The 27,141-nt window shown below is 35.6% G+C and overlaps 2 protein-coding genes across 2 annotated transcripts in view; both read left to right on the top strand.

Moving 5' to 3' along the window:
• LOC125228995 (ATP-binding cassette subfamily G member 4) overlaps positions 1–27,141 on the top strand; it is a 74,295-nt gene that overhangs the window by 26,714 nt on the left and 20,440 nt on the right. The window lies entirely within an intron of this gene.
• Positions 10,161–11,494, top strand: LOC125229002 (uncharacterized protein K02A2.6-like). The gene is made up of 2 exons (XM_048133766.1): positions 10,161–10,568; positions 11,203–11,494. The coding sequence occupies exons 1-2, from the start codon at positions 10,325–10,327 to the stop codon at positions 11,229–11,231; spliced, it is 273 nt and encodes a 90-aa protein (XP_047989723.1). The 5' UTR covers positions 10,161–10,324; the 3' UTR covers positions 11,232–11,494.

Genomic DNA, 27,141 nt, shown 5'->3' on the forward strand with positions numbered 1-27,141 from the left:
GGAGGTAGGCAGTTTTTCGGGTCCAGTAATGGACACTCGCAAAATAACGTCATTTCTTTATATCTTTGGAGCAACAAACTAGTATGTTTTATACCTTATCTCATGCTTAATGCAGTAAGTAAAACGCATTCAAGATTACACCGTGCGTTATTTTTTTATACATGAACTCATGTCTCTTAGCAACATTACTAAGAATTCGTCTTGATATTTTTTTCAGTAAACTGGTGAATTTTATCTTGTCTCCAAATCCTTCAGAAATAACCGAATTAATTGAAACTTCAAAATTAAACAGCTCTACAACTCTAGTTTATGGTACATAGCCGTCAGTTTTTAGAAACTTATTTTAGATACTTATTTTTAAGGATTTGTGTTTTGTTGTCCATAATGGCATCACCGTCCATTATGGGGTATTTTACCTTATGAGTCAATTGATATTATTTAATACTTTCATCATAAATAACAGTAAGATAAATCATAATACAAGGCATTAATAAATAATTACTCTTACAGTACTATGTATTTTTCACACTCATCAGCTTGCATACGAATTTGAGGAATGCTCCATACAAACTTCTACTCCCCATTCTAGGGAAGTGGGGGGTTAGAAAGAGACAAAAAGTAGCCTATGTCACTCTCTATCCCGTCAACTATCTCCACTTAAATAATCACGTCAATTCGTCGCTCCGTTTTGCCGTGAAAGACGGACAAACAAACAGACACCCACACTTTCCCATACCTATGGATAATTAAGATAAATAAAATGTTTCAATTTCCTTTGTTTTGTTTCCGTTCTATATGCTGTCTTTTCATGGTATTTAAATACGACACTAACATAATCGGGAATACACTTTATTTTCTAGGATTTTTTTATTTTTTTCTAAGGCCGATGGTCCACTATCATATGTTTATCATAATAGAAATATGATCATATGTCTATATGCCTACCTTTTTCTCCAACGAGAAAAAAAAGGACGGCTTGTTACCTATGATCATATTTCTATTATGATAAACATATGATAATAGTGGACTATCGTCCTAATAATCAAATTTGATTGACGTAATCGGGACTCCACCAGTCCAAGGATCCCTCAAACGCGTGAACACGTGCGCGTGAGTTTGGCAAACAGCGTATCAGAGTCAGTGAACGCGTGACGTCACCACAGCTCTGCTGATAACTCGCGAATGTAGAACAAGAGCGCGGCCGCACAAAGGACCGGTCACTGACTTTGCTGTCTTTCAGCACTTTGTTTACTTGCTGACATTGCTGGTATACCACAGAATATATAATAGGGTATACTTAGGATTAAGACGCTACAGGAAAATGCTAAAATGGAAAGTTTTTCATTTGGGAATTTTAGTTAAATATACTAGTGTTTTAAAATCGAGGTTCCGCTCTCGACTGTCTCCTTCTTCAAAACTTAATCAATCGTAACTGAGAATTTGAATAACAATGAAATAATCTGTGTCGGACCGTTTAGTTTTAATGGCTAATTGTTACCAATTTTGAATACCACACCTTTTTTGCGCCATAATCAATAAGGGGAATTTTGATGGGCTCTAGCGTCTTTAAAAATAAGAATATCAAAAAAATCAAAACGGTCCGACATGGATAAAAATAATAATAATCTGTGTTGAAAAAATCATTGCTCTATCATCAAAAACCAGGGAGGAAATAGTCGAGAGCGTTTGTATGGAGAATTGACTCCTTCTGTATCGTCTTAACGGTGAGGATTAGAAAAGATGCGGTGTTAATTTTTTATAACACATTTTTTTTTTCAACTACATATATTATACAGTGAAACCTGGTTAAGTGGGACCTGGATAAGTGAGAAACCTCTTTAGTTGGAACCCAAGGTGTGGTCCCGACACTTTCGCACCGATTTACCTCTATTAGTGAGACAAAACAGACCTCTATAAGTGAGATTAGCCTTTTCGATTTTATAGTCATGTTTCCCTCTATTAGTGAGACAGAGTGTGTATTTTACCTCTGTTACTGAGACTATATTTGAAATGTATATGAACTTAATTGTTTGTTAAGAATTTTATAGGAATTTACCTCTGTATCTGAGATACAGTCAATATATGACCTCTGTAACTTGGACTTAATTGAAAATCTACTTCCATATTTTTAATAATTCTTAGCCTATCTTTAAATTACGTTTTTGTGTTTAGATGAGTTTAAGGGTTTTCTTGGTTATTTTAAATAAATAAATAAAAAATAATTCAAATAAAAATATTTAAAAAAATACTTTCATAATATACCTATAACATTTTAAGACACAATGACGTCTTATATTTTATTTAAAGCTCAAGGCCTTACCTTTGTGTTGTGGGTAGTACTCAGACAACTATATATATAACTATATGAAAACACCTTATTTACCTCTATAAAACATCCATGACTCTGGCAAATATTAGTGATACCCTCAAATGAGACAAACATTTTATTATGCCTTCTAACTGAGACCCTGAATAAGAACCCTCTTTAAGGAGACCGTCGTCCGCTCACTTATCCAGGTTTCACTGTACATGTATATTTTTTCGGCGTTTATAAAGATTTCTGATGACCTTACCAACGACAATGACGCAAAACTCCAATAAAACACACTGCTGTGTACAGTGAGCCATAAAAGTGCAGTTCACTGTACAGTCGACCAAAAATGTGGTTTTCCACCCTACGGTTGAGGTTCGTTTGAACGTTATGAGACAACATGGTCGATTTCCCATTACAATAATATTATGTCAGTGACAATTGCTCTGTCTATACAGGGTGGCCCATATGGTGGTCTATATGATACTTACGTCATGCCATGTGTCAAGTCAGCCTTAGCGATCGTTAGAACTCACAGAAACATTTGTCAAAACTGGTAGACCACATTCTTGGCCCACTGTACCTACTATGAATGAATCTAATCTGCATTTTTGCTTTATTTTTTACACAGTGTAGGACGAGTACGACCAACGCTGTGTCTTGCGTGGGCGACGGTCGCGCGACCGTCGCCGTCGCGTCTCATGCTTCCATATCGATAAGGTTTGATTTCGTATGCGTCGCATCGCCGTCGCGCGACCATCGCGCGACCGTCGCCCACACAAGCCACGGCGTACGAGAGCAAAGTAGTGACAATTATTGGTCTCTAAATAATAACGACCCTGGGTAGCCAAGATGACATTTGTGAGCTTTTGTGTTTTTCTTTCCTATTTTGTGCAACAGTGACAGTTGCATTTCGTTCTCTTCGGAACGTAACCGATTGGCATGATAGTTACGCTCACTGTGCAAAATTGGGCCGCTTTTTGTTTATATTTACCCGGTGGCGATATTTAGGCCGGCGCCACACGCAACGACACTCGATAAGAATAACCGGGACAATGCCAGCGAGTGGCCAAATAAATATTTGGGGACATATCGTGCAACAACTCAAGAAATGGTTAAGTCTAATTTAAGTTTTCATTAAATTTATGCTCGTTTTACTTGACTTGACAGTTATATTTATAGCCATCAAAAGTGATGTTTCTTTGATATTGCCCCATAGATTAATCCGTTTCGCGGCACGCCATATGTATGTTTATCACCCCCGAGGCAAAAACGACGGGGTGTTAGAAGTTTGACGTGTCTGTCTGTTTGTCTGTTTGTCTGTTTGTCTGTCTGTCTGTCTGTCTGTCTGTCTGTCTGTCTGTCTGTCTGTCTGTCTGTGTGTGTGTGTGTTTGTCTGTCTGTGGCATCGTAGCTCCCGAACCGATTTCGATTTAGTTTTTTTTTTGTTTTTCAAAATTTAAATTTTGTGGTTCTTAACTGACCACCGCATTTTTTTTTTAATGGGATAGGAGGCAAACGAGCAGACAGGTCGCCTGATGGTAAGCGATCACCGCCGCCCATGGACACCCGAAACACCAGAGGTGTTGGAGGTGCGTTGCCGGCATTGGCGAAAATAATGATTCTTCAATTTACGAATTACTTGTAAACAGCACCTATATATATTTATGGTTTTGTATGACTCTGCACAATATATAATATATGAAGTAGGAACAAGAAGATGGAGGACTTTGTACCCTCCGAGATAAACATTAGGTGACGACATTGACGTTACGTCAATGTCATTTGCTTATATTAGGTACTGTTATTTTAAAAATGTAATATAACCTAACCACAAAATTAAAATTTTGAAAAAACCCCCGACCGCGACATAGTGGACCGATTTTCATGAAACATGGCTAAGAACACTCCCGACTAACTCAGCTTTCAAACAAAAAAAACTAAATCGAAATCGGTTCACCCGTTCGGGAGCTACGGTGCCACAGACAGACACACACACAGACAAACAGACAGACAGACAGACAGACAGACAGACTGACAGACAGACAGACACGTCAAACTTATAACACCCCGTCGTTTTTGCGTCGGTGGTTAAAAAAGAGTTTTGAATGATTCACGGTTATTTTCATTAGACTTATATTGACCGGGATATAGACCGTGATTACCTTTTTGATTTTTGTCGAGCTCCCGATATTTCGAAATGCATGCAACTGCGTCGAAATATCGGGAGCTCGACAAAAATCAAAAAGGTAATCACGGTCTATATCCCGGTCAATATAAGTCTAATGTAATAAAAAGATTATTGCCATACATGTTTTCATTGTGAGTGTCACAACACAGTAAATATTGGAGATATAAATGTAACAAGAGCTAGTAACAAAAAAGAAAGGCAATATGAATTCGAAGTATAACTCTTAAACCATCAATAACATTAATGTGAAATATGTTTTGAATCATTCACGGTTATTTTCATTAGACTTATATTGACCGGGATATAGACCGTGATTACCTTTTTGATTTTTGTCGAGCTCCCGATATTTGGACGCAGTTGCATGCATCATGATTACGGAAAACTGACGAAGGGTGGATGTCAAAGTTGCGTAGACAGCGCGCGATCTAACCCTCCTTCGCGCGCGTCGGCTGCGTACACTTAAAATACCTAACTACTAATAGTAACTTTCCTTAAATTTTCAAGGCTGATTTTTATACATGTAATAGAAAAGACTGTAAGGATTTGATAATCATCATTTTCAGACCATTTACGCCGCCGTAACTTTTACCAGACGCTTGAAAGTCTCTCTAACTTTACCTTAATTTCTCATGCTACGGCCGGCGCAAATGGTTAGGAAATAATGATTATAAATTCCTAACAGTATTTTCTAACACATATATAAAAATTATCCTTCAGAATGTAAGGAAAGTAAGTGTATTTTAAAAAAAACCTTATAGCAAAAAAATGGCCGACGGGCCGAACTAGGTAATATGCAGACATTAAACGTCGATACGAACTCTAAGAGGTACATTATCCCAAAGTTTCATCCTTGAGAATTTGAGGAAGGTCTGATAGCTCTGCACGGAAGCATGGTCGCGCGATAGACGATAAAATAGCAGGCCGTCCCTATCGCACTTACAAATAGTGCGATAGGGACGGCCTGCTATTTTATCACTTATCGCGCGACCATAATTGCCTGCCTGGGCTCTTAGTCCTTAATAGATTATCGCTCTTCGACAGAGAATCGCTATTCCGTATTGACGCGACAGAGCCAGGCTGCGTTTCAACGGGCGTCTAACCTCAGCGATTGTTATTTTGGCTACGCTGACTCTAGAGTTAGTAACTATTACATACAAACAAGAAAGAATCACACACGAATGATGGAAAGTCCCTAAGTGTACATAAATGTATCAAGTTTAATGTTATGACCGATTATCATTATAATTCTCACAAAACTATGGGCACAGCTGTCTCTGTTATTGTTTCCATAACTTCGCGAGTTCTACGTCTTATTAATGCTATTCACACAATGTGAACATAATATACGTTATCTTAAATTGTTTTAATTCAATGATGGAATTCGCGATAGGTATTAATAGGTTTGTCTGGTAGAAATGAGTGTTTAGCGTCATGTCAAGCTTTATTTGATCTGCCTCTATCGCTTCTGATTTCGATTTTCCTCTTTTCCGCACTTGTATCGTTATGTATCTACTATTTCATGACTTACCATCAAAGAGGATCGAGTATTATAGAGGTTACTGTCAAAGTAAAATGTGTAATCATAATAGTGCATAGACTTCCATCTCTCGACACAGGCTTAAAACTTTTGAATCTCAGTTTTGACAATTTGACCCATATTGTTTATAGCTTGATATGTGTTAAAATGTCAAATATTAATATTAGCGCCATCTAGCCGAGCGTTCCCCAAAGGTGTAACACCATCTAGGTCACCGTACCTGTTTCTCTAGGGCTTTGAGGTACGTTTTTTTCTTAGACTTTATCCGTCAACACGTGTAGGTAACCTTCAGAGCATATAATAATATAATGATTAATTTTTAGAACACGAGAATTGAAATAGTACATTCCTATAGGCACAGAATATATAATAGTACAAGGTCAAAACAAGGGCCAAGATTCGGTCGTATTTTAATTTATCGCCACTCGTTTCGGACTTCCTCTTTTATTCCGCACTTGCATCGTAATGTATAAATAAATAAAAATAAGTATTATAGGACATTCTTAACACAGATTGACTGAGTCCCACGGTAAGCTCAGAAGGCTTGTGTTGTGGGTACTCAGACAACGATTATATATAATATACAAATACTTATACGAGTGGGGCCTGTAACAAAGGCGAAGAATTGAACTCTAGGCTATTCTCCTTAATACTGATCAACATTTGTTCGGCGACTTTTAAAAATAACTTGTATTTTGATTTTTATCACCCTTGAAAGTTTTTGTAAGAGGTAATGTATTGCGAATTCTGTTAAGTCTAAAGTGTGACAGACAACGTCAATGACAACAATAATGGCGTACATTGAAACTAATATTTATTTTGTATGAAAAATAAAAAAATTAAAGACTTCATAATTTTTAAAAGTCACTGAACAAATGTTGATCAGTAAATATAAGGAGAATAGCTACAGTTCAATTCTTCGCCTTTGTTACAGGCCCCACGTATAGGTACATAGTAAACACCCATGACTAAGGAACAAATATCTGTGCTCATCACACAAATAAATGCCCTTACCGGGATTCGAACCCGGGACTGCGGCTTAGCAGGCAGGGTCGCTACCCGCTAGGCCAGACCGGTCGTCATATTATTGTTACCAACCAAGTTAAACTTACAGGCTTATTTTAATTGTCAGTTGTCATGGCGTGCCAAAGGCCATGTATATCTAACGTATTATCAAATTACTTAAACAACGATAAACAAATAAACGTCTTAGTAAATATTTCACAATGTCGATCATTTCGCAACGCTATTGACGGGCATATGTAGGTCGAAACTAATTGATTATGCGCGTTCGTTTAGTACTAGACTACTTAGGCCCACTTGCACCAACCACTTAACTCAGGGTTAGTGGGCTGTCATCTGTCAAATTCCATATAAAATGGTGAGTTAACCCTCGGGTTAACCCACCATTTTCTTGGTGCAAGTGGCCCTTAGGCATTCAGCGAACTTGGGAAACTTAACTCCCGACTCAAAGAGGACGGGGTGTTATAAGTTTGACGTTGTCTCTCTAGCTGTCTGTCAGTCTGTTTGTCTTCGGTCTGTGGCATCGTAGCTCCTGAACGGATGAACCGATTTAGATTTAGTTTTTTTTTGTTTGAAATCTGAATTAGTCGGGAAGTGTTCTTATATGTTTCATAAAATCGTTTCATTTTTTTCAAAATTTTAATTTTGTGGTTATTTCGAATAAAGTTTAAAAAGCTCGCTTCACTTCGAGCGTTTTAAAATAAATTTACACTTTGTCCAGAAATAACCTAGGCTCCATTGATACAGGGAAAAAATGGTTTTCACGGTTAACGATATGCTTAGATTTTTTTTAATGTGCCTGGCATTTATACGATAGGCTATCGCCATTCTAAACAAACATGTACATCCGTGTTAGCGTGCAAGTCCAAAGATCATTTGAAACTCGATTTTGTAACAGCTATTCTAAACCTAGAAAAACCTACCTATAAAAATGTTTAAACATGTCACTATTTACATAAGTGTTGTTTATACAAGTTGATTCTGAAGTAAATATATTTTTCTCAAACATGCAATGAAATATTGTCTTTACGTTCCTTAAAATGGGCTGGGAAGTATCGCTTTTTGTGCGCAACAACTCGAGAGCACTGTAAAGGGATTTCATATTATTTTTCAGGCCTAGGCCTGCAAAGTAACTTTTTTTTATAAAATATTTTCCATTAGAGCATTTTTATTTTATTTCATTGTATGTTTGAGAAAAGCACTATACATGCCTCGGCGTGAAAACGGATTCCCGGCCTCGTATCCCTATCCGGCCTCGCTCGCCCGCTCGCTCGGCCGTATATACCCACTTGGCCGGAAATCCTCATTTTCCCGGCCTCTGATGTAATGTACTATTGTTTTTGTCAAAAAATTATACTTTGGTTGCAAAGTTATTTGGTATTGAATGTTTGTAAATTAACGTGCAATAATTACAACCCGCAAACCGGTGCAAACCGGACGCCAATCCCCACGACTTCCAGCACGGCGGCGAAACGATGATAAATGGCGGCTTCTTTTGGAGCAACAAAACAAAAACGTTATGGCTTTGTTGCAAACCCTAAACAAGCCGCAGTCATCAACATCCAAGGAACTTCGTTTACCAGATTTTGATCCTGACAAGCAGGATGTTGATGCGCGGGCCTGGATATCTACTGCGGATTTGTGTATTGACGACTCACAGTGTCAAGGATCAGCTCTAATGATTTCCTTGAGCCGCGCACTCAAGAGTCGTGCTTCAACCTGGCTCTCTAGGGTAGCCTATCTTGAAATGAACTGGAGTGAATTTAAAGAGCTGTTTATAGCAAGGTACGATAACTCTGAGACTACTGCTGCTTATCTCATAGACCTTAACTCTAAAAAGTCAGATGATAAGGAATGCTTAGCTGCTTACGCTTCAAGCTTAATGTCATCTATTATGTCGAGATGGAAAGGGTTAACTACGGAGCAAATAGCTATCACTACAGTGTTAGCTCACATTTCTCTCTACGAGCCACATGTTCAACGCCTGTCATTTACAACCACAGAACACCCCACTAGAAGCCAAATGCAAGCGATATTGTTCGAGACGCAAATCACCAATCCTTGCGGGGTGAGGCGGGCGCGCACGGTGCTGCCATTGGTCGTTTCAAATAATGGCGCGTCTTTATGATTAGCAGTAGGGATGGGAATGGGACATGTCTATTATAGACAATGGTACCGGTACCAGTACTGTGGTGAATTTGTTTTGCAACAAATTATAATATTATAATTAAATTATAATAAGGCCTAGTTACCCTTCGGGTTGGAAGGTCAGATGGCAGTCGCTTTCATAAAACTAGTGCCTACGCCAAATCTTGGTAGTAGTTTCCAAAGCGGACCCCAGGCTCCCATGAGCCGTGGCGAATGCCGATGCCGGGATAACGCAAGGAGGATGATAATTGTGATAGCATCTCAATAAAAATCATTCTAGTAACTAATAACTAAACTGTGCATTTTTACTTACGTTTACTAAGTTAAATAACCAACTAAATATTCTAAACTAATCAATGAACTAAATACCACTACAGACTCTACAGATTCTAGATAATTATTCACTATTACAAATCTGCTTTCTTTTATATTTCATAAAATGGTAGCACATGGTACGAACGGCAGTACGAAGTTCCCGCAACAGACATAAACTAACATGGCCCCATGCCTAGTCGTTTACGTGAAAGGGATAGCATATCACATTGTTAACTCGGTAAAGAGGGATGGACGCGCCTCGGCGCCGCTCAGCACAACCATATTGACCAGTATAAATGAACTCCGCGGACAATAAACAATATTCAACAAAATAATTAATTTGACTTAACTGTGGAATGTTGTTCCATCTTTTTTACATGTAGAAGTGTTAGAAGACTTGCCACACCACTTTATGCTGTAAGAGACCATTGTTTGCAACCAAAATTGATTATTTAAGATTTTTTCCCGAGCGGACACGGACACTGTTAGCGGGTCGTATACTTGGGCGCTACTGATCGGTGTCGCACGCGTTCAAACTTTTATAAACCTGATTTGTCGTATGCTTGGTGACCGCGAGTCGCCCTGTAAGGGCCATCTTGTTGTATTGATCTGTGTTTACAACTGACATTAAGACCCGAAGCCAATTGCAGCAAGAGCTTAAAGCTGTATCATTTCTGAAAAGAAAAGCTCCATCAAGCAGTACATATAATGAATCAGACGCCAAGAAAACTCGTATAGGAAGTGCTCCAGCAAACATCAATTGCTTTTACTGTGGCAAGCTTGGCCATAGATCTCCACAATGCTTTTTAAAAAAAGGGAAGCTAATCATCAGGATAGCCGAACGAAAACCGAAACCATCTCCAAGGACCAGGCAGCTGAGAAACCTGTCACCTGCTACATCTGCCGGAAGCAGGGCCACATCGCATACAACTGTCCGAAGAGGAACAATCAAGATGGAAGTAGCGGTGAAACCAGCAGCTCGAAGCAAAAACGCGTCGATTTCTGCGTTGTTAAAACCCCTACAGGACTTCTACGTCATAACGGTGAGCAATTACCTTTTTTTTTATGATTGTGGAGCTGAGTGCTCATTGGTTTAGGAATCGATATCATGTAATTTTAGTGGCAAGAGGATAAATGAAAACATAACTATGGCCGGCTTAGGAGGATCTGTTGTTTCGACAGTTAAAATTTTGAGTACCCTAGAAATCGACGGTAACTATAACATTAGAGATAATTTTATACGATTTACCTGATGACTGTATGCAGCATGGAATCATGATTGGACGTGAGGTTTTAGCTTTGGGCTTGGCTGTTTACATGACAGTAGATAAATTAAAATTTGAAAAGATCCGAGTCGTCCAATCATGTGACCTAGCCGCTGACGCTAAAATAGACTTAGATCAAATTGATACTGACTGTACCCCGGACATGAAGCCCAAATTGTTAGACGTTTTGAAATCCTTTGAACATTGCTTTACAACTGCCATACCCACATCCGCTGCTGATACTGAACCTCTGAAAATACGACTAAAAAACCCTCATAAAACAGTGAACCGCCGTCCCTGCAGATTGAGCCCTGATGAGCGACAAGTTGTAAGGAATAAAGTTGATAATTTACTCAAAGCGGGTGTGATACGCCCTAGTTCATCTCCCTTTGCAAGCTTATTTCCTTTTCAGATACGCCTAGCTCACACGAGGACGTGTGATATGTCAAGATGGCCGTGTCGCAGAGTGGCAACAGTGGCGCCGCAGGTGATAGTTTTAAGAAACTTTTAATTTCGTCGGCGCCGTAGTTTACTTATCATGTAACTTATAACGCCATCTATTAGAAATTGTCAGAAACGATTGATGTTGTCTAGTGTTTACCGATTTTGTTCATTTGTAACGCCATCTATTGGCAATTGCTGGAAACGTCAAGTATCTTACTTGGGTGCGGTCGGCGCAGAACTAGTAACGGTTAACCGGTTAACTTAGCAGGTAAACAAGGTGACGGTTATGAACCTGAGTTGGCGGGGAAAAGGAAACTGGCCGCCATTCTGAATCGTGCCTTGAATCGTGACAGATGTCAATACTAGTTCTGCGACGAACACACCACGTTTCCAACTGCAATTAATTTAAATCGATGTGTATCGCAGTGATCGTTTACGTTTTTGTTGATTTGGTGATTGTGATTTGAAAATACACTTTTGAACTACACGTGTTTCGTATTATTTCCGGATTTAAACCATGGATGAGCCTTCTGACGACGACACCCCAGGCCAGGGTCCGACATATATTTAGCAACGCCTTGTTATCTCCGGTCCAGTAGTTAACAAAGATCTGTTTGTTATGCTTCCGCACATGTATTGACAAAAGTATCATATCGTTTCTACCTACTCTGTCATGCTAATGACTATATTCTAATGGTAAGGGAGTCGATCGTTCTTGAGAAATAATCAGTCAGTGTAGATTAAAAGACGTTAGAGCATAGTATAATAAAGAGTAGGTACTACGCTGAAAGTGCCGCCCACCCCCTCTCGGCTACCTCACAGTTACCGCCTCCTGTCAAAAGCGGGAACAGTCGACCTGTCATATTTCACTCATACAAGCATAGTACGCGTTCACTCCTAGACGAGCTTAGACTATGTGCTAGGAACGCGCCTCTTTCATGTATGTAAAGGTAGAGTTTGGTGAGACTGCTTGAGTAGCAAATATAACCTAATATGTAACCCATTCTCCACATGCATAAATATTAAATCATTTCATTTCATTTCATTTGATCTTCGGTGGCCGCCATGTGGTTATAGAGACCGTTAGAGACCTTCATGTCACATTCTATTTCTAAACTAGAAGACTCAAAAGAAATGAGCTAGAGACGGCTTCATGTTGAATATGCTTAAAAAAAAATCTGTCATATTTCGCGGGGGGTGAGGAAATAAAACATGCAAAAAACTACTCACAAATGCAGAAATGATCTTTGTCAGTACACACGCAAATTTTGATTTAGAAAAACAACACTTTCTCATTATGACGCACACAAAAATATGACATAGTATCCTGGGTGGCTAGCCGAATGGCACAATCGCTGGCCCCGTAGCCGAATGGCATTTCTCCGACGCCAAACGAAAGCGATACGCCGCTGGCTCTGTCGCGCCAATACGCAAGCGCGATAGAGATAGATATCTACTAGCGCTTCGTTTCGTGAGCGTTTCGTGAGCGATTGTGCCATTCGGCTAGCCACCTGATCACGTCTCTACGCAAGAGCGATAGATAGTAGCTACGAAAGAGATATTATCGTGAGCGTTTCGTGAGCGTTTGTGCATTCGGCTACGCACACTATGATACGCTTATGAAACGTAAGCGGTTGTGACGCTGGTAAGGTGCATTAGGGTAATTCCGAATAACAGAAATGCTCTGGTAATTCCGAAAGGGGAATTTTGTAAGATGGAAATAATGGTGATTTTTGTGCGACTTTCGAAATTAGACGACTTTCGGAATTACCCGACTGCACCTTATACCCTCGTTACTTCAAATATTATTGCAGGTGACCATGTTTTTTTACTGGTTCATCCAAGAAATAGACTCGTATTCTAAACAATCAGCACATACCGTCGCAAGTGTCAACACAATACGGTCATCTGTGTAAACATTTCGAGAGGCCGTGGATAATGTTCGCGCATATGATTTCGGATTTATAAACATACACTCTAAAAAATTTTTGGTTGCTCCTATCAATATTTTGATAGTCGTAGTCAAGCATCTTGATTCCATACGAGCCTGATAAGATCTTAGACACATCAAATAAGGTAATTTTGATTGCTCTTACTTTTGCAACGTAACTGAATCGATTAAGATCTTGTTCAATAATTCCATGAAAAATAATTATGTTAACTAAATTACCTTAGTAAGTTCAACTAAGGATTGAATCAACCTGTGTTACATAGTTATGCCTAACAAGTTCATAATTGATTCAAGGTGTACAATGGTTAGGAATAACAAAACACCTAAGTTATTACTTCAATCATACATTCCCTTGTTGTTTTTAGTAATCAGCTTTATTTGAATTATATAAGATCGTAATTGTAGTGATCAACTTAACGTCAACTAAGAGAAAACTGCTCTTAGTTGGTCTTCATTTTTTAGAGTGTACTCGACATTAAATGTCCCAAATTTTGGGAAGATAAATGTAAATAGGTACGAAGATTAAATAATTTGTTTAGATATGAGTTAGGAAGAATAGGATACTATAACTAAACAATTGTGTGTTATAAAAATGTTTCATAATAAAATACTTCCTTATTTAGTGTTACCCTAAATAATTATGATAAATTTCAATTTTAAAAACGTTTATGGAAATCATGTTCAAGTTCTTAAACAATTTACTTTTTCTCTCTCTTTTTAGCCTTTCTCAATCTTAGAGATGTAGGCCTCCTTAATTTTTTGCCATTCTGTTCTATTCTGGGCTCTTTCTATCCACTTTGATCCAGCTGTTCCCTTGATATCGTCACACCAACGCATTCTTGGCCTCCCTGCTGTGCGTGACTCTCCCCACGGTCTCCACTCCAACAGCCTCTTGCACCATGAACCGTCTTTTCGGGCCAATAACTCTATTAATTTACTTTTTATAGGCGCTTAAAAGCGCTTATGGCAAAAAACATGATTTACTAACGTGGTTTTGCTACACTTGTCACATTGATATAACTGAACTACATAGGTTTTATTAGATGTATTCTAACCGCAAGCGCAGTAGATTTATTGAATTATTATTGTCCTTGCTCAATAATATCGTAAACATTATATATTAGCCAATTAATATGATGTAGGCAGTGCCAGCATCACTCAAGAGCAGGACAAACTGGGAGCCTACTCGAAGATTCAAATCATGATCTTGATTCGACAAACCGTTGTACATTACAAAGCTCAGATACATTGTAGTCGTTGATTTATTTTTAAAGCTGAGTTTAGACGTGCAAGTTATTGCTGCAAGTTTTGAGACAGAAGTATATGCAAGAAAGAGATGCAGATATTTGCCACTCACTCTTACCTACAGTGCCGTCTCAAAACTTGCAGCAATAACTTACTGGTCTAAACGCGGCTTTAGATTATTATAGGTAGGTAGTGTAGGTACCTACCCGTATTGTTAACTAGTTACTAAGCTGGAATTTATAACAAATACTCAGATCTACTATCCCTTAGAACTGAAAAAAATCAAACTTCTAAGCCAACGAAATCAAAAGATAGAGCCGTTTATGCCGCAATTTTCCGCAAATTCAACACTCGCAAGGGAATCAAAACCTACAGGGTACTTCCCGTGAACTCAGAATGTTAAAATTTAGTACGAAGCAACGTCTTATAGCACGAATAAAGGAAAAATTCGAAATCCGTATTTTTTAGTTTTATCATGTACATTACGATACAAGTGCGTAAAAAAGGAAGTTCGAAACGAGTGGCGATAAATTAAAACACGACCGAAGGGAGTGTTTTAAATCGACACGAGTTGCGAATTTCCTTTTCGCACGTGTATCGTACGACGTTTTTCAGTACAGGTGGTCCTCCGAAGTTTCGACCTAGCATATAATGAACCACTTCTCGCACTAGTGCGTAAAAAAAACACCATCTGTACTGAAAAAAATATTTTTAATATAATTTTCAATTTTGTGCGGAATACTCGGTGCGCGAGGCCGGCTGATTTATTTTTATTAATCAGGTACTTTACAGACTCGCATACCGTTTGATCAATGTTCGAATCCTAAACGAGTCAAGTACAGATTATAAATATCAAATAGGCCTCTTTAGCAGCTAATCGCTGACGTCCGTATAGGTTATCGCGGTTAAGGTGGGGGAGGGTCAGCAGTATCGCGGAAACGGGCCCTGTCGATCAACTAGGTCATTTAGCGGGCTGTCAGGGCGTTTATCGCTGCAGACTTACGCTGGTTAGGAGAAAACCCTATACATTTAACCTTTTAAAATCTCTGTCAAGGTTAAAATAATAGGCCCAATGACTATTATTTTACCGGATAATACTGCCCTGCTAAGCCAAAAAGCGCTATATCAAAAGAAATTGAAAAACGAGAAAGTGTAAGGATTCTATGTTGAACCACGAGCGAAGCGAGTGGTTCGAGAATAGAATCCTGAACTTGCGAGTTTTTTAACACACGAGAAGTAAAATACATTTGCACCCGAGTGTAACACAAAACTTTTCCCCTCACTATAGCGAGGAAACTACAACGCAAAAAATGCGTTTATCACTGCTTCCAGTAGTTCCACAGGTGGTAAATCATCTTTATTACTAGATTCACCTACTTTTATCAATTTTAAAGCAGTTAATTTGACTTTATTCAAGGTCAAATTACTTTACAGTAGTAGGATACCCCCGTTACCAGCCCGGGTCTGGGGCCTGCTCCCAGGACCCCACCACCGCCCATCCATGGTCTTGCTAAACCTAAAAAAAAAAAAAAAAAAAAAAAAAAAAAAAAACTAATAGCCCCCATTTAGATTCATTGCGCTGGGTCTCGACGCTCTCAGAAGCCTCCTTCTAGTATTTACAGAATACGTTCTTTACACAATACACCTTGTGCACGACGGTCACAAAAGGATTACCGACCCTTTCTATTGTTCGATCTGGACTCGGCGCTAGACCATTGTTACCCTACCCAGCTACCTGGCAGTGTCATGCACACCTTTTCCTTGTGTCTCATACTGATAGGTATTTTATAATTAATTTTTAGTATAACTTTGTGATCATATGGATTGCGATTCTAACCTAACCTAACCTAATTAAAATACCTAACTTTTCCATTCGTAACCTAACCAAATTTAATTAAAACCTACTCTTAGTTAACCTAAGTAGTCTAGACTTACCTTTATGAAACCTAACTGAGTTTCACCTACTTTTATTTTTATTTCTATAAATGTAGGTATTTATGAAATGTATTATAATTACGTTTTAACTTAAGAACTTCTGAGTTACATTTAAGTTTATCCAAATACCTAAACTTAACGATCCTATCTAGCGTATCTTTCTTTTTCTCGAATATTTATGATATCTTATACCTATTTCTATCATACATCTCTTTGTTGTATTACCAAATTTGTACATATGATTAATAAGTCAATTTTTGATTACGTCTTAATAAAAGTTAATTTCCCATCTTATCAAACTTTTTTTTTTTTTTTTTTTTTTACATATATTTCAATGTTTTGTATCTGAATAAACCTCGGTAATTTTGTGAAGTTGCGTTTTTGCTTAATTGCTTTATTTATTGTACCTTCTTTGAATAATTTACTTACCTATGTCTATTATTATTTTTTATGACTTGTGTATTGTTTAAGAGAATGCATACTTTCAATAAACTTGTTAAGACGTGAGAAACTGAGAACCGGTTAAAACATGTTTAAGGCTAATTCTATGTGAATAAAAATGTCTTTTGTGCATTTTTAAAGATAATATATATTTATTGTTTCCGTTTATTTGAATAATTCGGGTTTTAGGTAAAGAGATCCTTCGACGAACATGTCAAGGCATGATACTTTGTATTCATATTTAACAAAGCATTAACTGGTGTAAACATGTTTTAGACTAACGCACCGGTAATTCTTGTGACTTGAATTTTTTATTGTAACAACTTAGTTGCTTTATTATAGATGTTTATTGTATTGTAAAATGACAAAAAGTTTATTGTTTGCGTTCAGGTATAAGATGAACTGGTTGAAACAAGATTTATGGTACGTTCCCCTGCTCTCTACCATATTACGAGTATAAAAGCCAAAGAGAGTCGAGGCTGAATAAGTATTCCTGTAGAGGCAGCCTTCTGTACCAGAGCTCCTTGTATCTAGTGTGGTATATAGAGAAGTGGAGTGTGCGTTTAAAAGTGAAGTGTTTATAGACAGATCCAACAATGGACGTGAGTATGTTTTTCTTTTTAAATTACTGTAACCCATATTGCCTTTTTATAATATTGTTTCGTCTAGTGTTCTTTGTATTTAATTAATAGAATTGTTAATAGTGTTTAAAATATTGTCTTTCATTGTTTCAGTTCTCTGAAAATACTTTCAAGAACTATTACTACCCGGAAAATCAGGGTGATTCAACCGATGAGGAAGGTACAGCTGGTTTCAAAGTTAAGCAAGCCCTCGCAAAGAAACGTCCTGGAAATAATATTGACAGCTTCTTTGAACGACCTAAAAAGCAGTGTAAAACCTTGAAACGGTCTTCGAATGTAAGCAAAAGTTCGCCAGAAGGCGTGGCTAATTTATCATCTGGACAAGATGATGGGGCGTATTCATCTCACTTAATTAAAATAGAGATATATGATATGCAAACAATCAAAAATATCCCACCCACGGAACACTGGAAGCACGCGGACGTCAGACTGAAGTATTTTGCGTTGGAAGACGACTTGGAATTACAAAATACGCGAAATATTGTATATAATATTACAAAACAATTAGCTTCTAAGGACACATGTGTAAAATATTTTATAGATAATAAGAAACAGTGATAAATATAATTTTTAACGATAGCAGTAGGATAGTGTTAAAGTGTTTCACATTTCTTATCTTTCCTTTTTATGATTTAAGTAAATTTCCTTGTAAGATATTCTTTTGCATTGTTTCACATTCCAAACAAAATAAATAAGAAATAAAATGGTGTCAAATGTCTGTAGTTTTATAAAGGTAACTATGTGAGAATTAAAAATAAAAATCATTATTACCAGTACACGTATTTTTATTTATTTCACAAAAAAGGTCTTAAACATATTTCGTAATACTAGATCATTACATAAAGAATTATCAGAAAACAAGTTAAGCATATGTTTCATAGATTTTCCATGAAACTTAAAATACAAATAAACTAAACAATATTCACCACAAACAGAAGTGAAATGGTTTTGAAGTGATTTATTATTGTAAAACCACCGTCTCGTATTTCTATCTAGAAATGACTTATGATAACCGGAAGGTTTCCTGCCAAAGGAGTCAAAATATTCACCTACACCATTTACATCAATGTGTATAGCAACCCAATGGGAACCCGGTTTTGAATCAGGGTCCAAATTACTGACAATAAAGGTAGGTAGATTAACCCGAATAGGTATTTTGTTGGCAGCAAAAACATTTGAATTAAACAATGGGTTTAGTTTCCTCATACAAAATTGAATTTCTTTAGTATCCATAGTTAAGTAACATATACAAATTATTGATGATCATGCAAACAATGATGAATTCCAAATAAAATAAATTAAAGAGAACGGGGTATTTATATGTTTCTTAACTATTGTAATCTACAGATACATCACGATTTTTATTTATTTCAATTATATTATCAAATTCTGCATACACAATACAGTTAATGGTACTAGTTAGAGCGGAATCAAAACGTACTTCTATCCGAACGCTACCATGTCTAACAAGATTCCAGTGTGAAGTTGAATTAGCAGATAAATCAGGAGTTAAATCAAAACACAATAAACAATAACCTTGACCAAAATCTGTTCTGCTTATTCCATTACCCTCGTTATGGAAATGAATACCAGTTCCAGAAAATAGAGTGTGATATGCTGCTGCTATTGTACCAGAACTAAATGAAGGTTGTAATGTTTTAGAAGGAACTTCATGACCATCTACGAACAAACTAAATGAATTCATATTATAATGTTGAAAATTAAACGGATTTAATGCTAAATTACCATTAAAACCTGAATTTGATACAAATCCAATAATACATCTTTTAGGAATTTGTCCGAGAAATATATTATCTAATGTTTTACCCTGAACCCCCGTCGGTATTGTGAGAACCTTAACTTCTGCCCTCGTAATGGGGTACTTCGCAGTTGTTGTGGCTAATACTTTTTGATGGGCTAACAAAACACTAGGATTGATTCTCGTTCTCCTTACAATGAGGCTGGCATCCATTATTTGTACTTTGAATTTTTTATCTTGGTGGCAAATAAGATTGAATGATTCTTTTGAGCGAACTAACTTAATACGTAGTTCTACACCATTTATTAAGAATTTCTCTTGATTAAATATATCACCATGTAAATGACCAATCATTTCTACTTCCTTACTCTCCTTGATAAATTCCAGCCTTTTGTTAAACCCTTTGTTGTTAACGTCAACAGTATCCATATAGCCCGGCGTATCTTCATACCACAATCCACAAGTAAGATGAGTTGTTTTGGCTGCTGGTCCGTAGTTAAGATTTTCCATATAAGCACGGTAGGCATATGTATTGTTTGGTGGTGATATGAGTTTTTGATTTAAATATACATCAAGTTGATTAAAAAGAGAATGTAACCAGTTATTGGTGGGTCCAACTGCAGCATCTGCTTTTAATTTAGTACCATCTTGGTTCAACACTTTAGCAGTAATGTGTATCATTGTGTGTGATAGATCTATGTAGTCATCACCTGATCCAGGTACTTGAAATTCGATTGGACCGTCATCGCTTAAAGATGAAATTGGTTTATAATGAATCCACTGTCCGCTTTCAATGCTTGTTTGAGTTGATGGAAGGGCAAATATATCTAATTCAGATTTCGCACACTCACATGAATGATTATGTAAAAATGACATTATTTAGTTTGAAAATATATCGTTATTTATATCTTTTTTATTTTTTTACTTCCTCTTCGTCGCGATGCTTTTAGAGCAATGAGCGGTTCCCTTCTTTTATTGGACATTTTATACCCAGATCCTGACATAAGGGAATCAATTTTTTCATCGGCCTTTCTTTTCAGGTTTGCACTTGCTTCCTTGAATCGTGATCGTATGGAACTGTCTATAGGGCGAGCATTTACCATATCAGATAAGAGTCCAACTCCTGCTCCTAAAGTTTCTTTTCCAATGGTTCTTAAACCACTAGATAATAAAGGGAGTACGGATCTAAATAGGCCTCCCAAAAAACTGCCTATACCATGTCCTCTTTGATATGGAACTCCCTTATAGACAATTCCTACACCAGAGCCGGCTTGGTGTGAATAATAATGTTCGTAAGGACAAGAGGTTGATGATCTGTTATACATCATTTTACACGTTGAAAGTGTAGTTTCACGCAAGAAGACCCAAATTGAAATGGTACTCTAACACCGGTTGTTGTTCTTATATCTATTTCAATTGTATCAAACTCTCTTCGTAAAACTGGTACATAGTGAGCAGGTGAGAAAATATGTGTTTTATAAGCTCCATAAATGAACTTAGTTGGATCTAAAGGTATTATTCTAAGTAACGATGTTATAACATCTCCAACTACTTGTGGATGAATGATATCTGTATAAACAAATATTTGAGATGGTAAACCTAAATATAAATTTGCTGGGTTTTTTCCCAATGTGATTTGTTTCAAATTTGTTCTTGGTTTAAAACCCATTTGAAGACTTAGTATTGGGGTTGTTATGATAGAAGTGATATCTTTATTTGATGTTGTTACTCCTATCATTTTTGTTAGTTCATCATAACGAAATTTTACATTATTTTTTAACTGAGGGTTTTCATTAAACGCTTGAAGAAAGTGATCTATATTATCGTAAGTAGTGGCTGGTATATGAGTTTTTATATCCACAATTTTTGAAGTCTTGTCAGCAGGCGAAAACACTTTTTTCTTTATATAAATTATGTTTTCATGCTCTTGTACATTATACATAGAACAAGGGTATTGAAATTCCACCAAACCAACTACCCATTCTCCATCCAATTTAATGGTCTTTGGTAATTTTGTTAAAAAATGTGCAGTCGTATTATCTGTGTAATAATCGGATGAACTATTACTTAACAAAGTTAAATAAAAGCTATTATCACTCATATTTTCTTTAAGCTTGATTCAGGTATCCAAGAATTAAATTTATTAGGATAACCTTGCCACTTCACTAGTATTTCCTTTCTGCCAGCAACTCGACGTGAACGTAATATTTTATCAATTTTATACTCGTTGGAGGGGAGGTAAGTTACTTTTTGTAATTCTTTTGAATAGAACGTCCCAATTATGCGTTCGCCTTCCAAATCCCTTAGTGTATAAACAATCCGAGGAGATCTTTTAATAATTGAATTAATTATAAATATTTCATCACTCCAATTACTTTCGTAACCTTTTTGAAATATATGTTTGTATTTAGTGATTCTAACATGATCTCCTACGTTTAGTTTTGCAGTTTCTAGTGAGATTTGTCTATCTGTATTGCGATCATATAAATTACACCAAACAGTCATAATATTATTAGAGTTAACATCAACTGGACACATTTTTATGCTTGAATGATAGCTGTGGTTGTAAGAATAAAGAAGATCTTGTAAAACATTTATGTAATTATATGTATTCTTATGAGTGAAGTAACGCCACATTTTCGTTTTAAGAGTTCTCTGGAACCTTTCTACTATACTTGCTTTAATATCAGGGTTATTAGTGGTATAATAATTAATATTTTTACTTTTGAAATAATCTCTTACCACCTTTGAAACGAATTCCGTACCTTTATCAGATTGGATATGACGAGGAACTGAGTTGGCTTCAGTAAATATGCTTTCAAAACAATGTTTAACTGTTGCTGAATCCTTCTTCTTCATGGCTCTTGCAAAAGCATATTTACTGAATACATCGATAACACAAAGAATATATTTGTAACCATCATTAAATTGACTATATGTACTCATGTCACTCAAATCAGCTTGCCAAAGTTCATTAAAGTTAGATAGAATGTATCTATTTCTAGTAAACCGCCTGTGAACAGGTTTATGTAGTGTATACGTGTCTTGAGATTGTAACCATTTTTTTACATCTTCTTTATTCATTTGACCTTTCATTTCCTTTGTTAAATTATTTAAACTGCTATAACCAGCGGGATGAGAGATATCATAGTAGATTCTGTTAATATCTAATAAGGAGTCCATCTTTCCCAATTTATAGTTTTTGCAGATGATTTTTGTACTCGTGTAGTAAGAGGAGTAGATGTGTTGTTTTCTTTATCTAACGAGGCTCGTGTTCTTATAGAAGTAGAGGGGGTAAAGGGCTCAATCAAAGGAGTGTCATTAATAAATGCTAAATTTGTAGGATTACCAATGCATGACTTAGGAACTTTGATATCTTTTAAAAGTAAAGCAAACACTTCCCACCCAATTGGTTTAGGACGTTTAAGACATCTAACCGTGTCGCTCACCAAATCGGTAATATTGCTATTTTGAATAGTCTGGTTGTTTATAACAACTTCACCAGTCTGCTTCCACCAAATTTTAGGTTTACTTAAAACAATGTAATCTAATAGCGTTCTAGCTTTTTTTTCATAAGATTTAGGTAATATCTCTATTATTTTTGATGGACTGATCGGCATTGATTCTTGATTTATTTCACCAGGTGTCGTGTTAAACAAAGATGGTGCAGCTATCTCAGTTACATCACCTTTCGCTGATTCCTTATATTCTGTCTCCTCCTTTTTGGGTATCTTTGAATTTATGATATCATTACTTTCTTTGTTGAATTGATCGAACCCCTCCATTACTATAGGTATCTTAAACGGTTTTCGATCTGTTTCAATAAAATGTAGAAACCGCTGCAATGCTTGAGAATAAAGCATCCATTTTTCACGATCGTTCATTTTACTTTTGAGAATTTTTTGCATTTCTTCATCTAGCCGAGATGAGGAATTTTCAGGAGGGTTCTCATTGCGTTTCAACTTTTCAATAAAGTCCGATTCAACTAATAACATTTTTTTCGTGTTTTCCATTTTGTTTATTTATGATAAAGAGTTAACTAAGGCACTTAGAACTGCTCCTAAAATAATAGGTAAAAAGGCACCTCCTTTTTGAATTATAACCGTTTTTCTTAATTTATGTTTACCTTTTGAAACTAATTTCCTTAATATGTCTTTGTACTTTTTTAACTTTGTTTTTTCCTTTTTTTCTAAAGGAATTTTCCCATTCAGAACATTATAAATGCACTCGCATATAATGTTGATCTCTTCATCATCACAAGATTTAAGTAATGCAGTACGATATTTGGGTTTAAGCAAGTGCAATGCTTCTAATAAATGTTTATATGTGTTTACTCTTGCATGCATCATGTAGAACTGACTAAAATTTGTTGATTTTTATCATATTTAAATCCTTTTTTGGGTACATACACTGTGCAATGTCCATCAAATGGAAATATTTTTGTTTTAAAACGACATATGTCATTTGTATTTTGTTTCAGATCAATCATAAGGTAACCATGAGCATCCTTTGTAGCATCTTTGTAGGCTTCATCCACGAATTTTGAGTTTTCAGGACAAACTTGTCGTGACAGGTATCGTATTTGAGTTTTATCTCTAGGGTTCTTAAAAAATACAATGTAGCTTGTGTTCAGTGAAATATCACGTTGACCTCTTCCTTGATGAAATATGTTTTGTGTTATATAAAAAACACTTAAATTTCTATGATGACTTCCTTTAGTAAAAATATCAACAACTCGTCCATCTGATTCTCTCATTAAATCATCTATTATTAGAAGTTTAGGTTTTTTCCCATCGAAAATTGAAAAATCTGGTATTCCTTGACTATAATTTACATTTTCTAGATTATAAAGAGGTTGCATTTCATCATAACACCAAATAATTTCATCAAATTCTATGTTACATATCTCTTTAGTATTATTCAAAAAATTTGTAACAAATTGAGTTTTGCCACACCCACTGGGACCTGCGACAATGGTAGTGAAAGGATGATAAAAATGAATCATCTTTGAATGCTGTAATATGTTTAACAGTGTTGATATGAATGCGGATAGACATTAAATGGTGCTATTCAATAAACATATTACTATTTAAACTAAAGTAGAGTAAAAAAAAAAAAACCTGATAAAAAATATGTATATTTATTTTGATATTAACACTTTTCTTTATAATCTATTGTTACATTTTATATACCCAACCACCAATTTAAATTTAAACATAAAAAACAATAAATCTATGTTTACAATATTCTTATGCCAAAACACGAATAAATGTTAAATTAGACAATTAATTAAAATATAATTTACAATTAAATTTAAGTTAACTATTCAAATTTACATAAAAAATATATATTACAAACAATAATTCGAATTTGAATGTTCTGTCATTTACATGACAAAATTTAAATTATTTTTTTATTTTACAATGTCCCCACGCAAGGGTGTCACAAGTGTTTTCTAATAAGTAACGTTTTGTATCATCATGAGATAATGATATTTTATTAATTTTTGAGTGAATATTACATGTTTTATAGATTTAAATCTTAGCATTTGAGCACGTTGCACATTTTTATTAAATAAACATGTTTTGAAATTATTTAGAGTAAATTTCTTTGTAACACATACATTGACTCCTTTAGCTTTTGATAAAACACCATATTTACCTTTTTTGTCATCATTCTCATCATACTTTTCAACATCTAAGGCATACATTTTAGATTTTAGACCAACGAACTCTTTTAAAATTCTACCATTATTTTCATCTTTGAAAAATCCTAATCGCTTTTTATTTATAAGTGGGAAATTATATTTATTGATAGGAGGATAGTCAGATGTATCAAAATAGAAATTAAGATCTTGTTTTATATCTGCATAAAAATTTTTAGTGAAAATTTGATAAATTAAACTATCTGTATCTGTATAAAGAAGTTTGAGTTTGTTAGGATATTTGATTTTCATGTAGTTGTAGTGAAAGTCATACATTAAAGTTTTTGATATATCTAATACACAAAACCCCAAATAAATCGGTTTATTATAAAAGACTTTAGTTTTTTTCAATTGAACAGCTACTAAATTCTCTGAGAATATGGATAGACTGTGGAACTCAGGTCTAGCTATCAAAGACTGAACCCCTTGCGATTTCCCTCGATTTTCCCAGTGATTTAATAATTTGACGTTTACACGTTTTGCAACATTTTCCATAGTCTTACCGAACACTGAATTGTTCATTAGTTTAAAAAAATCTTTTTCAAAATCAGATGATGCCAGCGATCTCATGTGGGTATTTAAATCTATGTAACTTTTTAACCACATAGACTGCTGAAATTTAAGAATGCGATGTATTTTACTTAATACCAAACCATTCTTCAAACACTGTTTTAGATTTCGATAATGAATTACATAATTAGTTTTTCTATTTAAATTAGGAATCAGTTTTTTCTTTACAATTACCCAAACAAACGTTTTCAGGACAGAATGGTAAATCTGAATGTGAGTCATGAATTTCGTTAGGGTATTCGAGGTCAACTTCTAATATGAAACCATGATCAGCGTCATCGGCTATATTGAAGTCTGTATCTACATGAACCCATTCAAATTTACCTGTAGGGAGACATTGAGACATAGCCCATCCGTAAAGGTTGTTTGCATCAAAATACATAAGATAGGACGATGGTATGTTTGAATCAAAATCATCCATAAATTTATTATTAGCTTTCGCATATCTGTTACTACATTGCGATATGCCACCTCGAATATTTTTTGCAATGAATGATATTTTATCTATATCAGTTAGGAGTTCTAATTTTATTTTTGTAGTAAATAACATTGCATCCCAACTTAATCCTGGAGCAGTATAATAATGAGCGGGATCTAAACCATAGGTCTTAAGACAAAGGTTTCTAAAATTTTCAAATACGTCAGCCAGTAACAAAACATCTGTTTTTAGGTATAAATCGGAATAATCGCCCATATTTTTGCAACGAAAGTGGGACCAAACATCTTTTGCATGATTATAATCATCTTCTGAGATGTGACTATCAGTCAAAGAACTAAAAAAATTGTCTTTAGAGGGAAGATCAGTTAACTTTAAAGAATCGTATGATGTCATGTATTCATACGGATACACACCCTTTCGTAATAAGCGTTTAAAATCGTCCTCACAAGTGAAATTCAATTTTAATTCATGAAATTGTTTAGGAAACAAGTTTTTTGCTAGTTTATCAAGACTGCTGGGCATAAATTTAAGTGAATCTACAAACCTCAATTTGATTGTGCGATTATTTATTTGTAACTTCTTAGAAAATGAAATGTATTTTTCTTTGTTCTGTGGAATCAATTCAATGTCCCCTTCCACCAAACCAAGTCCATGTACTATGAAATGACTATCATAGTTACTCAAATTATGAAAAAATACAGGTATAAATTGAGGTGCTTTGTATTTTTCAGAACAAAATGTATGTGCTACGCCTTCGTAAAGACCAGTATGGAAATTGTAGGAAATGATAGAATCACTATTTAAATTTCTATCACAAATGTAACATGTCCTACTCTGAGCAATATGTTTATTATTTTCAGTGGATAAAGGTAATGGAGTTTTTCCGAAAGTATTCCTCTTACAAATGCTTTTTAAATCTTTTTCTATGTACTTCATAAATACCTGGGTGCAATCTTTACCTTTGTATGTTCTATACACAGACAATTTATCATTATAAGAACACTTAATATAATATCCAAAACTATATACCTCATGTTTTTGAATATTTGTAGTAGAAGATGTTGTAGGGTTATTTGACTGTGTTGCTATTGGGTTTAAAAAGGCTTCAAAATCAGCATAAACAACAAAAGGCACCCTTAATTTACGTTCGTAATTATCGAAGGTAACTTCATTGGTGGGAACGTTTTCATTGAACCAGTTTTTCTTTTTATCTTGTTCTGAA

Source organism: Leguminivora glycinivorella, chromosome 1 (assembly GCF_023078275.1).
Source record: "Leguminivora glycinivorella isolate SPB_JAAS2020 chromosome 1, LegGlyc_1.1, whole genome shotgun sequence".
NCBI classification, from domain to species: domain Eukaryota; kingdom Metazoa; phylum Arthropoda; class Insecta; order Lepidoptera; family Tortricidae; genus Leguminivora; species Leguminivora glycinivorella.